This window comes from Parasteatoda tepidariorum, chromosome 6, assembly GCF_043381705.1.
Source record: "Parasteatoda tepidariorum isolate YZ-2023 chromosome 6, CAS_Ptep_4.0, whole genome shotgun sequence".
Taxonomy (NCBI): Eukaryota; Metazoa; Arthropoda; class Arachnida; order Araneae; family Theridiidae; genus Parasteatoda; species Parasteatoda tepidariorum.
In genome coordinates this window covers 42,440,372-42,457,713 of record NC_092209.1, presented here as the reverse complement: position 1 = coordinate 42,457,713, position 17,342 = coordinate 42,440,372, and the positions used below count along the sequence as shown (strand labels likewise).

Below are 17,342 nucleotides of genomic sequence, written 5' to 3'. Positions count from 1 at the left end.
AACTTTAGTAGGTGGTAAAGTTTCAGTTATGTCGAGATGACTATGCTCGAACCTATAGCTGTAGTTGCTGTGACTCAAAAGATAGAGCTTTCGCTTTCTAATAGGTGACCTAATTTCGAATCCCAGTGGTGACTGGTTTATACAAATTTTGCTTTCGGCTCGCACCAACCACATTGCTAACGTAAAATATCCTCACTAATAGAACTGGAAATCATTATCAGTGTTAGGTTTTCTGCTAAATTGTAAGTTAAAATCAAGATTTCAGATCCAGTATCTACGACAAACTTTGATCCTGACGTTAAATCTCGTACGAAGAGACGGTATTTCGTTAAAACTCTGTTATTAATCGTCGTTGAAACAGAGGTTAATCGTTTAAAAGAAGTTTGTATCCGCAAACATCAGTACACAGATTGGCTTTATTTTGAAACTTGAGATTATAACAACAACGCCTTGCTTCTCCTCTGAAACCGCTTGTTGTGGTCTCATGAGATGGGGTTGTTTATTGGGGGAAAACTTGAGGCGTCTAAGCTTCTCATGCCCCTCCAATTTTATTAAAACGCAATTCTAAATTTTTATTTCTTTTACCCAATTTATCTACCTTCATCGATGACATATTTATTTGCAATGTACAGGCTTCAATACATTTTTTAATATTCCTGCTGAGGTTTGCACTTTCTTTGGTAAAAGAAACCTCAGTTATTTTATCAGTCATTTCTGCTATTTTATCTAAGTCAACCGTTTTTACTTAAGGATAGTTTGCATTGTTTCTGACAGGTGTTGCATCACCAAAGTGACTTGAGATCACCAGTTTTTATCTGAATCCTAGCTTAAATTTCACATCTGCCATTGCAATGCAGACAGTTTTCAATCCATTTATTCTAATCCGGAAAGCAGTTTTTTTAACTTTTTGAGACTGTAGCAGAGCACCAGTTTTAAGACTTTTTAAGGCTAAGTCGAGTTTTTAAAACTTCAAAACTTGCCTCCGCCAATGGTTGTTTTTACACATCCGAAACTTGCTCCAAAGCATCCCCATATAAGGCACTAACTACATTATGGCTAACTACACAATAAATCGTTTATTTCATCCCTGAGATAAAAAAAAATGAGACTGTGATGATGCGAACAATAATAAAGTCTTGCAATAAGTCTTGCAAAAATGGGTGGTGGTTTCACTACCACTTTTGAAATTTCAGATTCTTCCAGATAAGGCATACCTGATAAAGATAATAGAAATACAACATCTTAATTCGTAAAATTTTGGAGTAGAAAATGATACCGCTACAGATTTAACCAAGCAACAGCAACTGGAGTATTCGCTGGGTTGAGAAGCCCTGCAGAAAGCATCTAGTTGACATGAAATCACTCCGGCGAAGTTTTTTAAATAATTCATGTCTAATTTCTGTATTTTTTTCTCCGTTTAACGAACAGGTGTTGCCCATTTCGAATAATTCAATAGTGATTTTGTTGATTTCGGTAACTTTTTTGTTACTAACTCACTTAAATATCAATTTGAAATCTCTATACTTTTTGAAATTACTTTTAAACTTCCTTTATACTTTTTAAAATTCCTCAATGACAAGGACACCAAAACTGTGCTGTGAAGACGATTGCTGTGGGTCACCTTGCATACATTTTTGTATTTTAATATTGTTTCATTCATTTTTTCTATGACTATTAATAATCTGTATACATCTAATAATAATGTGTCGTGTAATGTATCTTATAATATCTATAGAATTCAAAAATTAAATTAGATATTGTCCCGGCTGTTGCATCTTATTGCTTATTTGTTTTTTAAAATAATTCCTTTTAAAGGTAATGGCAACGGAGGAGGAGGCAACAATAATGCTGGTAATGGTGGCTGGGGCTCCAATGGTGGTGGTAAGTAAATAAAACTTGATATGAAGAGGAAAACACCAAAACTGACATAAATACGATAAATCCGCATACTTCAGCTTTTCTACGATAATGAAAAGTACCTACGCGAAAAAAGTGAACACTCAGAACGATTTGTAATCAAATAATTCGGTTTCCACGTTCTGAGAGTCAATTTTAATGGTTCGAGGGCCTAAACTTAAGTATGTTAATTAGTGTACACGATATTTTAAGTTAAAAAATCAAACGAATTTTCGGCAGGTTTGGAACTCTATATACAGTCATCAAAATAAAAAGCGAACCACCCAGAATAACTTTTGATCTAATGATCGGATCTTTACGTTCTATGTCTCAATCTTTATGATTCGAAGAGGTGACTTCAAATATGTTAACTAATTAGTGCAACTAATTAGTGCAACTAATTAGTTAACATTATTAGTAATTAATTAGTTAACTCATATGAAACCGCTCGTTGTGGGCTTATGAGGTGAGGTCGTTTATTGGGAGAAAACTTGGGAGGCCTAATCTTCTCATGCCCCTAAAATTTTTCAAAACGCAATTCTAAATTTTCATTTCTTTTACCCAATTTATCTACCTTCATCGATGACATATTTATTTCCAATGTACAGGCTTCAATGCATTTTTTAATATTCCTGCTGAGATTTGCGCTTTCTTTGATAAAAGAAACCTCAGTTATTTTATCAGCCATTTCTGCTATTATATCTAAGTCAACCGTTTTTACTTAAGGATAGTTTACATTGTTTGTGGCAGGTGTTGCAACACCAAAGTGACTTGAGAGCATCAGTTTGTAACTGAATCCTAACTTAAATCTCGCATCCTCCATTGCAACGCAGTCAGTTTTCGACCACTTTATTCTAATCCGGAAATTCTTAACTTTTTCCAGACTGCAGCTGAGTACCAGGATATAAGTCGAGTTTGTAAGACTTCAAAACTTGCCTCTGCCAATGGTTGTTTTAACACACCCGAAACTTGTTCCAAAACGTCTCCATATAAGGCACCAACTACATCGTGGCCAATTACACAATGAATCGTTTACTTGATGACTGAGGTAAAAAATTGAGACTATGATAATGCGAACCACAATAAAAGTTTGTCTTGCAAAAATGGTTGGTGGTTTCACGACCACTTTTGAAATTTCAGGATCTTCCAGATAAGGCACCTGATAAAAAATAATAGAAATCCAATATTTTAATTCGAAAAAATTTAGAGAAAAAAATGATACCACTACAGCTTTTACCAAGCAACATCAACTGGCGTATTTGCTGGATCTAGAAAAGAAATGGCGAAAACGTTGAGAAGCCCTGCAAAAAACATCTAGTTGACATGAGATCACTTCATCGAAGTTTTTTCAAAATTCTTGCCTGATTTCAGTACTTTTTCCTCTGTTTAACAATTGGTGCTTTCCATTTCGAAAAATTCAATAGTGACTTTTTGTTCATCTCGGTAACTTTTTTGTTACTAATTCGCCTAAATATCAATTTGCAATCTCTATGCTTCTTAAAATTCCTAAATGACAAGGACACCTAAATTTAGCTATGAAGACGATTGATGTGGGTCACCTTGCATGCATTTTTGTGCTTTAATATGGTTTCATTCAGTTTTCTATGATTATTAATGATCTGTATATATCTAATAATGATGTGTCTTGTAATGTATCCTATAATATCTATAAAATTCAAAAATTAAATTAGATACTGTCTAGGCTGTTGCATCTTATTGCTTATTTGTTTTTTTTTTAAATTCATTTCAAAGGTAATGGCAACGGAGGAGGCTACAATAATGGCTGGGGCTCCAATGGTGGTGGTGGTAAGTAAATAATATTTGATATGAAGAGGAAAACACCAAAACTGACATAAATACGATAAATTCGCATACTTCAGCTTTTCTACGATAATGAAAAGTACGCAAAAAAAGTGAACACTCAGAAAGATTTGTAATCTAATGATTTGGCTTTCACAATCTGAGAGTCAATCTTAATGGTTCGAGGACCTAAACTTAAGTTTGTCAATTAGTGTATACGATATTTTAAGTTAAAAAATCAAACGGATTTTCGGCAGGTTTGGAACTCTATGTACAGTGCTCAGAATAAAAAGCGGACCTACCAGAATAACTTTTGATCTAATAATCGGATCCTTACGTTCTATGTCTCAATCTTTTTGATTCGAAAAGGTGACCTCAAATAGGCTAATTAATTAGTGCAGATAATATTTTAAGTTACGAAATCAGACACAAAAACGTATTTTTTTCTGGAGAAACATACCTTATTTTTCAATGAATTCGGATTTCCAACCCCCTAAGTATGGGGAGTGGCAGCAATCTGGGAAATATGGTCCCCATAGTTTGATCAGGAGAGCTGTCCAAAGTTTGGTCGCCTTAATGTTAAATTTACTTCTTGCTTATCTCGCCATATCTCGAGAGCTTTGGCAGCAAATTTTTAAAAAAATTGCACACTTATAAAATTTGTTCTTCAAAAAGTATTTCTATGCAAAAAAAAAATTATTATGTTTTTATTATTTTATTTAATAATAGTCGAAAAAAGTTTGAATTGTAAGGTGTATATATTTTTACATTATTTTAAAGTGTGTAATTTTCCATGGCAAAATACAAAATTTGAAATAAATAGGTAGAACAGTCTCTAAGAAATAAAATTTTGAAAATATGACATTCTTATAAAATTTTATTTCTTAGGAATCATTCGACCCATTCTTTTAAAATGAAACTAAAAAAAAATTAGTAAATATTTTCCAAACGTTATTGGCATCTTTGAGAAAACGAATTTATAATTGCGTGTGAAGATCTGATCATTAGATCAAAGGTAACTTTGGGTGGTGAGTTTTTTTTTTATTTACTTTTTTTTTGCTGCACTGCGCATAATTAAAACTCATTAGCCTAACTAAGCACTCATAAATTCTAAAATCATATAGGAAAGCCTATTTACACATTAAAACCGACAAACAGATACTTCTTCAGTCGTAGTATGAAATGCCTATTCATATTAAAAAAAATTTTGAATTTGAATCAAAATATACTTTAATACTCAAGTAAGAACAAGAACAGATCTAAGTTATAATTTTAGAATTAAACTCATATGGCTTATTTACTATTTTTCTTCCGATTACTTCAATAAATTTTTAATTAATTTTTTTTTTATCAGAACTATAGCTCTAATTTTTTAAACTCTTGTACTGAATAAAACAGAATTATTAAGAAATAATAAGCATCTTATTCACTGATTAATTACATATATTTATTTTTATTTACATGAAAAATTTAAATTGAGTTTTAAATTTAGGTGCAGCTGCAGCTTCTTCAAGCTCATCGTCAAGTGGAGGTATATTTTTCATTTGTAATGCTTTATAATTCAAGTTTAAAATATTTTTTAAACAAATTCAAATCAACTTTTTGTTTGCTCTTAATTTTTAATTTTATATTCGCTAACTTAAGGTTAGATTTTTAAATATTTAATTTGTATTTATTATAAATTTTAATAATTCACGTTAAACCTAAATTAAGTGCAAATGTATTTAGGAATCAAGTGACTTCTCTGAGATTTAGATCATCTTGAATACATTATTTTAATTAGGAAAATTATTTAAACAGTGATAACTATATCCGAATTTTAATTTCTGGTATAAATTTGAAATGTTGCTTCGATTTAAAAAAAGCATACATTAATCTTAAAGGAAATATGTTTGGAGATCTTTATTTTGTGCAAAATGAATTAAAATATGATTCAGCATCGAGAGTATTCCAAAAATAGCTCTTCAAACAGCACTATCAGAAATATGTATAACGAATACATTGAACAGTATGAAGAATGTCCATTAGGCAAAAATATACCTCTATTGTATATTTTTGGCTTAAAGTAACGAATCTGCCGTTATTATTTATTTATTTATTCATTTATTTATTTATTTAATTATTTATTTATTTAATTATTCATTTATTTTTACCAATCACCATTCTTCCAAACATCGATGTTATAGCTTGGTGACTTTACGTATCTTAACAACACACAATAACAACTCACAAGCAAAATAAAAGGCACTCTTATTAACAATGGGACCATCGCTAACCTGGTGACCAATTTTATCATCTATTTTGGTGACATTTTCGGTGGAAAAAAGCCTCATCTACCTTCCCGAAATTTTGTGGCTCTAGTTGCAGTAGGAAGCGATATATCCTAAGGTTCAATAGAAACCTAACGACTTTACTCCAACTCAAACGGTTCGTAATGGAGCATTTTTGGACTTGACCTATGACACGAGTAGTTTTGTTTATAAAAATTAACATGGTGTTAAAGGACAGAAAGGTTCAACTTTATACAGTGTCATTATTCTTTTTCAATAACAAAACTTTGAGCCACAAAATATAATCAAGAAATATATCCCTTAATCATGAAATCTAGCACAATTGAAAAAACAAAGTCAAGCGAAAAGACCCTAAAAAGAGTTTTAAAGATAGAAAAGTGTACTCAGTCCACTCCAGAATAAAGAATAACATCGTGGCCTTGTGTTGATAATTCTTTTCGGCCATAGCCCTATAAAATGACGAAGACTAGAATAGTTACTTTAACCTCCCTTCATTTATGGAAGTATCAAGTTTTCATAATAAAACATTGTATATTTTAGGTGGAGCTGCCGCGGCATCAAGTTCAAGTACCGGAGGTAAGCATTAAGTGGAATTGTTTGTTTCGCTCATTTTTCCCTTATTTTAATTTTTAAAATATATATATAAATAAATGGAAATAAATTCTTTATAGCTATTGATTACACTTTAGAATTCTCGATTGATTACATTATTGAATTATTGATTACATTATTGAACTATTGATCTATTGAACTATTGAATGTTAATCTCTCGTTTTCAACAATTCAGAAAATTAGTGTAGTATTCTTTTATTTATGATAATCACGTGATTTTTAACGAAACCCCAAATTGTTAACTAATTGTTAACTAATTCTTGTGTCATCTTGATACATTCTTCGAGTGTTCCAACATTTGTTTCTGATTTTAATACCGTTTTTACTATATGAAGGCGTGTTACTGCTCTCGCTTGTCAAGATCTGATTTTCTGATTAATCTAATTCAATAAACCTAATTCTTTTGACACAATTCGTATATAACACAATATGGGACAATAATAATTTCCTCAAAGATGACAAATTGTTCGCTCAGAACGTTTCACACGAAACAATAATATCAAAAATGCTCAAAAGAGAAGAGAAAACGTAAAACAATTTGAGTTTGAGTAATACAATTAATCTTTCTTATTTTTCCGCAAAAAACGCAAAAAAAAAATTTTGTATTGTAATTTAGTTTTTTCAAAATGACAACCATTAATCTCTAGGGATGCAAAACAAATTAATAAACGAAGTAATTTAATACCAAAAGGAGAAAAAGTTGAAAGTTTCAGTGAAGGTCACTAAGATTCATACTTCTGTCACCATAATGTATAGTAATGAATTTTTTTCACATTATTCAGGTGCTCCGTAAAAGCCTCCCATTATATATATTTTTAGAAATTTTGTAAAATGTGAAGTCGAAAACATATATAAATATAAACACATTTGACGCCGCAAATTGTTCTTAGGTAATAAAAAAAGGCAAAATTTTATTAAAACACGAAGAACTAATTAGGAGGTAGAAAAGATTTCTAACTTTTTTTATAACCGTCGTTGAACAGCCGATCCAATTTTGGGTTTACGACTGCCAATGCTCAACTCCGTATCCTTGTAATTTTGAACTAAATCCAGAAGACAAGGGAACTCCTAGATCAAGTAGTGAGAGAAATTTTGACTTCGTGAAGGACTTTTTGATGAAATTTACCCGTATTTGCCTTACATGAAGAGGAAAGCTACGAAAATCCTTCACGGTTAGTCTGATGGAAAAGGAATTCTAACCCATCACGTATCTTCCACTGGGAATAATTTACGTCAGCACTGTGGTGGGTGCGAACAGAGTGCGGAATCTGAATCTACATGCCATCACTGGGATTCGAACCCAGTTCACCTCATTGGAAGATGAACGCTCCATCCCGTAAGCCCCCGCGACTCAGAAGAGATTAAAAACATCAAAGCCTGTTTGTTTAGCGAGAGAAAATTAGAATTTATTGAAAATAGTTTTTAAATATTCCTTCTTTTTTCCTGCGGCAATCAAACTGCAATCTGACTATCTGCTCCTACACGTCAAAGCCCAAGATCAGGAAAGCTGGAATGGACACCGTGGGTCTTGGCCCTTCATAGGCTGTCACGCCATAGAGTTTAGTATCAATTTAGATAAAGCTTATGAGATTATAATGTTTAATTTAAAAATTAAAGCGTTAATTAATAATAGTTAGCAAAAAAAATTTTCTTGAATGGATTTGCTTTTAATGTTAAAATATTTTTTTAAACACAAATTACTTCATCTTCCATCATCGGTAGAGTATTTTAAGGATTATATATTTGTCAGAGTGTATTTTCATATTTTGTTTCTGTTGTATTTTACTTGTTATTTGTAAAAGAATCGTATTTTACGATTTTCAGGAGGTTCAGCAGCTGCTTCCAGTTCTTCATCCAGTAAGATAGTTTGTTGTTATTTTAATTAAATTTTATTATTTTAATTGTATTTTGATATGATTTTTAAATCATTTAATAATTAAAAGTTAAACGATTAAATAACCATCATTTAGCAATTAGATCATTTAAGAATTTAAAAACACTTAAAATTTAAAAGTTGTTATGGATTAAGTAAATTTTGTCCTTCTATTATTCATATGTAATTTATGTTAATTTTTAAAAATGACGGAATAAACGTTTTAGAAGTTGAAGAGGATTTATTCAATCTCTTAAAACTATCCAATATACAGGGTCTTTATAATTAAAGTTCCACTTTGAAATGGCTATAAAAATATAACTACCCGACCAAATGTCATCAAACTTGGTAAATGTCTATAAGAGGTCATGGGATTTTAGTTCCCGCAAAAAAAAAAAAAAATTGTTCAAAAATTCACCACTAGCGGAGAATGGCGCTGTATGCAATAGTGTTAAACAAATGTGAAATATGCAAATTTGTTTTACACGTCATGTGACTTTGCAGTTATAAAAGTGAGGCGTCTTGTCTGAGCTGTCAGTGTTCTGAGTCGACAATGTCGGTTACCATGCAAGACCGTGCTTTACTCGTGAAATGTTACTATGAATGCGACAGCAATGAACGGAGGGCTTTACAAAAGTTCCGTACTGTAAGAGGAAAACGCCAAGGTCCAATGACACAGCAAGGTTTACGGAAAATTATGGCAAAATTTCAAGTCACAGGTTTGTTATCTGTTGCACCTGTTATTTCGTTAAACCTTATTGCATACAGCGCCATTCACCGCTAGCGGTGAATTTTTGAACTTTTTTTTTTGTTTTTTTTTGCGGGAACTAAAATCCCATAACCTCTAATAGACATTTACCAAGTTTGATGACATTTGGTCGGGTAGTTTTATTTTTATAGCCATTTCAAAGTGGAACTTTAATTATAAAGACCCTGTATTACTTTAAGCGTAATTTCTTAATTATTGAATTGTTTAAAACCTAGTTTTTCTATGTGAGCAGTATCTCCACTAAATTCCGCTAAATAAATATTTTTTCTGCTGAATGAATATTTAAAATGGATTGATAATGTGATTGTTTGTCTCTGAAGTAAGAAAATTAATATCTTGATTATAAATAAATATTTTTAATGCCTAATAATAATTACAATAAGCATTATACAAATATTTACTCATGATTGTGCTTTGTAGATACAAAAAAATAGTTCCATTTTGATTGCATTTGCTTTTTAACACAATTTAACAATAGATTATAAATTTATTTTTAATACTCTTCTACACTAACCCCATAAAAAACTGTAAAAAAATTACGTTTCATTATTAATTGTTTTTGTACGAAAAAAATTAAACTTCATGTTTTGTATTGCGTTTATTCGTTTACTTTAAATTTTTATTATATTTTTAATCTAAAAAATACTTTTATTCTAAATTTATTAATTAGTTTTTGTATCAGTCAAAATGAGGATAATCATTTAAATTTTAACAAGCAATATATGTTCAAAATTATGCTTGGTAATCTTTATGGGGAAAATTTATAAAAATGCACGTTTCATTTGCATATGCAACATAAACATGCTAAATAATTTTATTTAGCTTACTGATTTATATTAAACATGTATAACATTTTAATTCAATTTATTTAATTTTTTTAGGATTTTATAAAATGCACTTTTTAATATATTTATTGTTTTAACTCGAGGAATATAATGTACATTTTTACAAGCAAATATGCGTAAAAATAATAATGTTTAATTAATTAATTTTCATTCGCCTCAGGCGGTGGTGGAAATCGATGGAATTGGAGATGGGGTTCTAAAGGTGGTGATGGTAAGTCAGCTTATATTAAAATATTTTATTTCTGTTTTCTTTACCTTTTTTAGAAACTGAAAAATATTAGAGGGAACGGAAAGTAATGTCATTTCGGCGCATTAAATATGGGTTAGTCTTAAAAAGCCATTCATATTTTTCGATCCATTTCAATTAGTTTTCGATCCTGCATTGAAAATCTTGATAGCAAATATCAACAAATATAATGCACCGATATGACAATACTTTCCGGTAGATAGTACTTCCAGTTGCCGGTAGATTGCAGTAACATGTAGGGTAAACCAACCAGTGAAGGAACACTACCCAGTGAAGGAACATTTCTTATATATTGATTAAAAATAAGAATTTGAAAGTTTTTCTTTAGATTGATTGGTAACAATAGCTTACTGCCAAACAATAGGAAGTCATCTAGCAATGTTTTGGATTACCTGGTCAAATAGACTTCTCTGGAAAAATTTTTGAATTTTTTAGTATCTCTGCAACACCTTGTTTCTTTGAAAAAATTATAAGGTGAGTGTTTGCATGCATATGTTTGAAGTGGAATTAATTGCATGTAATAGTTTTATTTTTCTTACTGTGAAAAAGAGAATTCAAAATATAGTTATTGAAGTTACGTTTTATTTTTTTTCAAGCACCATAGCATAACAAAGTACTGAGATAAGGGGGTGTTTATTCACTGGATCACCAAACGATGAAAAACCAGTGAAGGAACAAGTGTTCCTTTACTGGGTTTTTTTCTAAGTTAATGAAAATAAAAGATAAACTTTAATTTTCTTGTACCTTTAGTAATGTTCCGCATCAAAAGTATGTTAAAAATACGAAAAACAACTTTTAACCAGTAAGGGAACAGGCATGTTCCTTTACTGGGCATATATTTCCCAGTGAATGAACAGTATGTATTAATATGTTGACACTTTAATTTTCAATTCATGATTACAAAAAAGAAAGTTAACATTTTTCAAGTATTTATATGTTATAATTTCAAGAATAGGCTTGTTTTTAAATATTTGTATGGCTTATAAATTCATAAAGAGCATTAAAAATAACCAAAATTAGGTGTTCCTTTACTGGGTGTTTATTCACTGATAAAAGCTGTTCCTTCACTGGGTCTTCTTACTACTTGTTATTTGAACCTCCAAAACTTTAAAGCAATATTATGTAAGTTCTCTGCAATTTTTTTACATAATTTGCAATTAGTAGCAAATATGTTGACATTGCCATTTAACTAAAATTACGAATTTTGAAATTAATACGATTTTTTAAAAGGCAGGCGAAGCTTAAGTGTTCCTTCACTGGTTAGTTTACCCTACCACTGAAGTCAGTTGTAGTAAAGAAAAATTGCGTTTACAGGCGGAGGGAATTATGAATAACCCTGTACTTAAATTAAGGGAACAAGCAAAACACAAAATAGTATATCTTGTATTCATAAAAATAATGTATTATTTTTAGTCATAATTAATTTAATCACAACATGAGTAACAGTATGAAACTTTCAATAAATATATACTTTACGTTTATTACGCTAATTACAGGTGGTGGAACTGTCACTTTATCCCCCGTCGAAACACCTGCACCAACAGGTAAGCATATATAGTGCAAAAAGGTTTAGTTCACCAAAAATGGTGGTACTCCTTTTTAGCTTGATGTATTTTTAAAAAAATTTTGAATCAATAAAAAAATTAATTATCTGTATTACACTAGTGTAACGCTTTTAATTATTTTAATATAGCAATAAGGAAAACAAAGGAAATTAAAATAAAAATATGACCTGATAAAAATTAAAATATGAATAAAAATTTTTTGATTAAGAAAATGATTGAAGAATACTAGATTTTTATTTCTTTTAACTGGGCGCATTATATTAATTTGTTACGTAATCTTCTTTTTCTCTTCTTTTTTTTTTATTCTGCGCATTTTAATAGAGGGCGTTGTTTTCTTTTGTTTTAAGTGTTTCCTTTGCATTTAGTTTGCTTGTGAAATCGCTGTTTGACCGGTTTAATATGAGTTTTTATTTTCTCAAGTTTTTGTTTCAATTTCTCTTCTGAATTGGTTTTATGTATTTCATGTATTTTTCCCTGGACTTGTACAAAACCTTCGGGGTACTGAAGGAGTTAATTTTGGCATTTAATTTGGCCTCTCTCTCTCTCAATAGAAAAGGTTTTGTTTTATGGCTTCCGAGGCCGGTATCCCCTGAAGACGTCGGCTTCGGTGGTCATATTTTTATTCTTATTTCCTTCGTTTTCTTTATTGCTATATTTATTCTTTCTTTTGAAAATTCTGCTTCTTTTAAGCGCGTTTCTTTCAAAGACAGTTTGGTCAATTTAGAATTAAATATTTTGTATTCTTTTACTATTAAATATTTTAAGTTTTAACTTTGTCACCAATCAAAAATCTAGGTACGCAAGGGTCTGTCTTAAAGAACATTTCAGTCATAATTCTTTTAAATGATTTTTTTCTAATTATTAATCTAATAAAGCCTTTGTTTTAACAAACAAATTATCCCAGCTTTTAATGAATTAGGTTCAAATATTTTAAATTTTTTAAGAGAATTTTAACAGCTTTTAAATTAAAATGTGTGCAATTTTTTTTTAAAAAAAATAATAAAAAATGTCAGAGTGTTTTAAACTTTTAACTGACTTAGTTTTTCGTTTACTAGATTATATTTTACGTTATTTAAGAGAAAATGCGCTGAGCTAATGTATTAATAAGAAAAGCTAATAAAAATAATGTAAAAAAACAGCAGATGTACTTCTTGTTGCTTTAAAATGCAAATTGTGAAAAAATATGGAATAATCAGAGATATTTTTTTCCAATTCAATGCGTTAATAATTTAATAGGTGGAGGATGGGGCGGAAACAAATGGAGTTGGAACTGGGGTTCTGGAAACGGCGGCGGCGGAGGAAGCGGTAAGTGGGCTACATTACTTAAATTTTTTTAAGAAAAGAACCACCAGCAAAATAAACAAGTATTTCTTAAAAACTTTAAGCGTCTCTTCCATCATTGTAGGTTAGTGCATACACTAATTCTGTAAAAATTAAATCAAATATGCGCCTAGCACAGAGAGAATATTAAGACGTATTCCAAATAGGCTTAACAGAATAGAAGTTAAAAAAATGGAATATTTGAAAGTGACGTGGTGTGTATATCTCGATTTTGATTGGTTGTTGAAACGCGGCATTTGTTTATGTTAGCAACTGTTCTTTCCATTTTATTTCCAGTAAGCTAAGCCCATCAAATGTAAATTCTCTCAAATAACACATTCCATATTCTTACACAAAGATTCTTTCTCACAGATTTCAATTCTTTCACTATATATTTCTTACTTAACACAAAGACAGGCATGACGCCATGTGGAGCATAAACAAACTTCTTATGCATTGAAGTTGAAAGGTACACAAAACAAAAATGTATCTAAGTTACAATAAAATACATAAACAAATAATAAATATAATAAAGACATAGTAAAAGACAAAAGCAAAACGCGCAGGAAAAAAACCGATGTGCGAAAAAAAAAGCTTTTGCTTCATTCGTTAACAAAAAAAGATCATTTTCTCTTATACAAAGTAAACTATAAACTTGAATAAACAGGATTTTTTCCGTTTTAATTATTTCATTACACGTAAATTTCTGACTTTTAAACCCAGTTATAAAATGAAAAAATACTTTTAATAATAATTTACTTTATCAATTATATTACAAGAAATAATACTTCGCGGAGAAAAAAAATCTGGTTAAATTACCACACTATATGGTAATGGCATTTCTAGTAAAAAAAACATAATTCTAAAAATAAAGAAAAAAATATATGGTAATTAAACCATACCTTTGGTGATTTTTTCGTTTCATATAGTATAGGTTTACCGGATATTTTGGTTTTCAAAATTATAATTTTGATTACCAAATATTTAATAAAAAGAAATAAAATTGAAAATCAAATTTAGCCTAATAAATGTTTTTTGTGCCATATTTTAAAGTATCATGATTAAGTTTCCAATTTTTACCACATATACACCATTTTATCACAAATAATTAAGCAACTTTATCACGTATTATTAAAACGTTTTCATATTTAATTTTACGAAAATAATTACCAAAGCGCTTTGGTAAGAACTAACGAGCTTTTTAGAGTTCTTATAACACCAGAAACACGGTTAATTTTTACCACATTCTGATAGTTTTGGCCACCTTTTTTTTGTGTTGAAATTCGAAACTTTTTAAGCGCGTCATGCTGTTTGCATCAACAGCAACAAAATTTCTTAACTTCATTAATTTTAGAAATTCTTTGAATGGAAAAAAAAATTTCCTACTTTGTATTACATTAATGTAACGTTTTTATTTTTATTTTATTTACTTATTTTTTAGATGTTACTTTATCACCAATTGAAAATGGTAAGTAAGAATATTTTATTTTAACGAAGAAAAAATCTTAGTAATAAATATGCTTCTTGTTATTCTGTAACTGTAATTGGAAAAAAAATGTGGAATAATAAGTGCTGTAAGAATTTTCAAAGTTAATGTATATCTTATTATTTAGGTGGAGGAGGGGGTGGAAACGGATGGAATGGGGGTTCTGGAGGCTCTGGAGGCAGTAGTAAGATGGCTACATTATTTGATTTTTTCTTTTAATTTATTTCAAGAACATCACAAGTTCAACAGTTTCAATAAGGGAAAAGTAGTACAACCCAATTTATTTTGTAATTATTTATATGGATGTCTATACACAGAGGAAAAAAGTCGGGTAAAATTACCAAACTAATCACATGGTAATGACATTTCTGCTAATGAAAAGAAGCATAATTCTAGTTAAAGGAACTATAATATACGGTATTTAAACCGTTCTGTACAAAATCGGTATTTTCGTTCAAATTACAACGGTTTAACGGACATTCTGGTCTTCAAAATTTTACTTTTTATTACCGTCTTTGTGCAGCGGGGGCTACTTTGTGCAAATTCGAATTTGGCATTTTTCAAGTGCTGCTATTCAGTATTATGTTCATTTCACGTTAAAAATGTGTGGAATTTGAAGATAGAAGTCTCTTCTATTACTACAAACATTTTTTCGAATTTTAAAACAATCTCAGAGTGTGTTTCGTTCATCCAATGTCAACAATTTTCCGAGGACGTCGGATGTCGAAAAGTGTGCGTGGAAACTTTAGCTGTGAAATGCAAAGACGTTGATAAAACAATTGTCGTAAGTGCAAAATTTTTTATTTATACATTAATAAACAATTATATCATGTTAGCGTTAAAAAAAAATTTAAAATTAATAACAAATAAACGGAAAATGAAAAAAAAAATGCACTGTGGTGCTACTTTGTACAAAGTTTCATTCGTTTTTTTTTTTTCGACAAAAAAATTGTCAGACGTTATAAAAAAAATACATCGAACGAGAAAATACCTTGATTTCACTTTAGAAAAGCTGCAACATGTTTGCAAGCAGTTGCTGGTGGTATGTCGATTGCAGAAGCTTCTCGGAAATACAAAATCCCCAGAAATACTATCTCTAATAAAATTCACAAGAAACACGTGAAACGTGCTGGTAAACTGTTATTTTTCTTTTAATGAATTAATCAAACGATTTAACACATAAAAATATATTTTATAGGACATCAGGTGATTTTGACAGAAACTGAAGAGCAAGTTCTGTCGTGTTCATTCAAGCATGTTATGTTCAAATTTATCAATATTATAAATGTTAATGAATATGTAATAATTATTATTTTTGAAATATCATCCATTTCAATGTTTAAAAAAGTATATGGTTTCCTTTTGTTTAAACTCAAATGTTTTGAAATAAACATTCTTTTTAAGAAAAAATTCTTCAAAAAAAATGGTTTTTTAACGCTGAAAATTATTTTCAAACTAACATCTTTACATATCTTGATGTTTTTGTCTTTAAAAATGTCAACAATAACTTTTTTAACAATTTTATATCAATATTTTACTAAAAACATGATTATTAAACTGAATTCCTATCGCTGCACAAAGTAGCCCCATTTGGGGGCTACTTTGTGCAAGGTATGTTTTGACTTATTCGTAAATATTACATACAAATAATGCCAATATTGATCAAATTCACTCGTCTGAGTCCAGTTATGAATATAATATCGATAAATTTTACTAAAGTTTGAACTAACATAGTTTTTTTACATGTCAAAGTTCAAAAACTGCGAAATCCTGCACAAAGTAGCCCAGAATGACGGCATCACACATTAAGTAAAAAATACAAAACTGCAAAGTAAATTGCTCCATAGTACGAAACTCCATAAAATTCTCGAATTTTAACGCATATTGAAAAACAATATTTTATCGTTAATTTTATCGAAATCGTTACCGAAGTTCTTCGATAAAAATTATCGCGATTTTGGTGTTACCGCAGAGCCAGAAACGTAATTTTTACCATAGTATGGTAGTTTTGACCTTGCTTATTCACTCTGAGTTTAATCACTATTCTCAATAAATATTTAATGGTTCATTATACACTGATTCTGTTGCTCTTAAAAGATTGCAAATTATCAATATAAATGAAAAATAGTAGAAAAAATGACGCAAAATTCGAATCAAACACTTTAATGCCAATGACTATGATATTGTCGCATTAAATTTAGAGAACGGTCACATTACTTTAGGTATGCGATTTTGAAATTAAGAATGTAAGTATTTTGATGGTAGTGCTAATGCTAATAAGATGGAAATTTCAAGGCCATTATGAAATTCTGTTTATCTTTACTTCAGCATAAGTATTTTTTCCTGTATTTTTAACTCAGATATTTGAAATTAAATGAACATTTCATTTAAAAAATAATAGTTTGCTTAAAACAATTCTTTAAAAAACTTGTAATTTTAAGTTTATGTTTTTTAAAAAGTATACTTAAGTAGTCGGATGTGATAGTTTTCTGTCGTAAAAATAAATGTTTAAAAATAATAAAATATTTACATTTTTGCATTATTTAAATTTAATTGAAGAATATAACATTTGACATTAAAATTGAAATATTTTTTTTTTAAATTACTTATTTTAAGGTACGCTTTTTGGATTTTGATT

General features: G+C 29.7%; 1 protein-coding gene across 1 annotated transcript in view; it reads left to right on the top strand.

Moving 5' to 3' along the window:
- Positions 1–17,342, top strand: part of LOC107440889 (uncharacterized transmembrane protein DDB_G0289901) — a 113,936-nt gene that overhangs the window by 86,461 nt on the left and 10,133 nt on the right. Inside the window, exons 38-47 of the mRNA XM_071182269.1 lie at positions 1,816–1,881; positions 3,649–3,702; positions 5,189–5,227; positions 6,528–6,563; positions 8,424–8,456; positions 10,247–10,297; positions 11,830–11,877; positions 13,135–13,203; positions 14,660–14,686; positions 14,832–14,888. Of these exons, the coding sequence (XP_071038370.1) occupies positions 1,816–1,881; positions 3,649–3,702; positions 5,189–5,227; positions 6,528–6,563; positions 8,424–8,456; positions 10,247–10,297; positions 11,830–11,877; positions 13,135–13,203; positions 14,660–14,686; positions 14,832–14,888 (480 nt within the window). The remainder of the gene's footprint in view (positions 1–1,815; positions 1,882–3,648; positions 3,703–5,188; positions 5,228–6,527; positions 6,564–8,423; positions 8,457–10,246; positions 10,298–11,829; positions 11,878–13,134; positions 13,204–14,659; positions 14,687–14,831; positions 14,889–17,342) is intronic.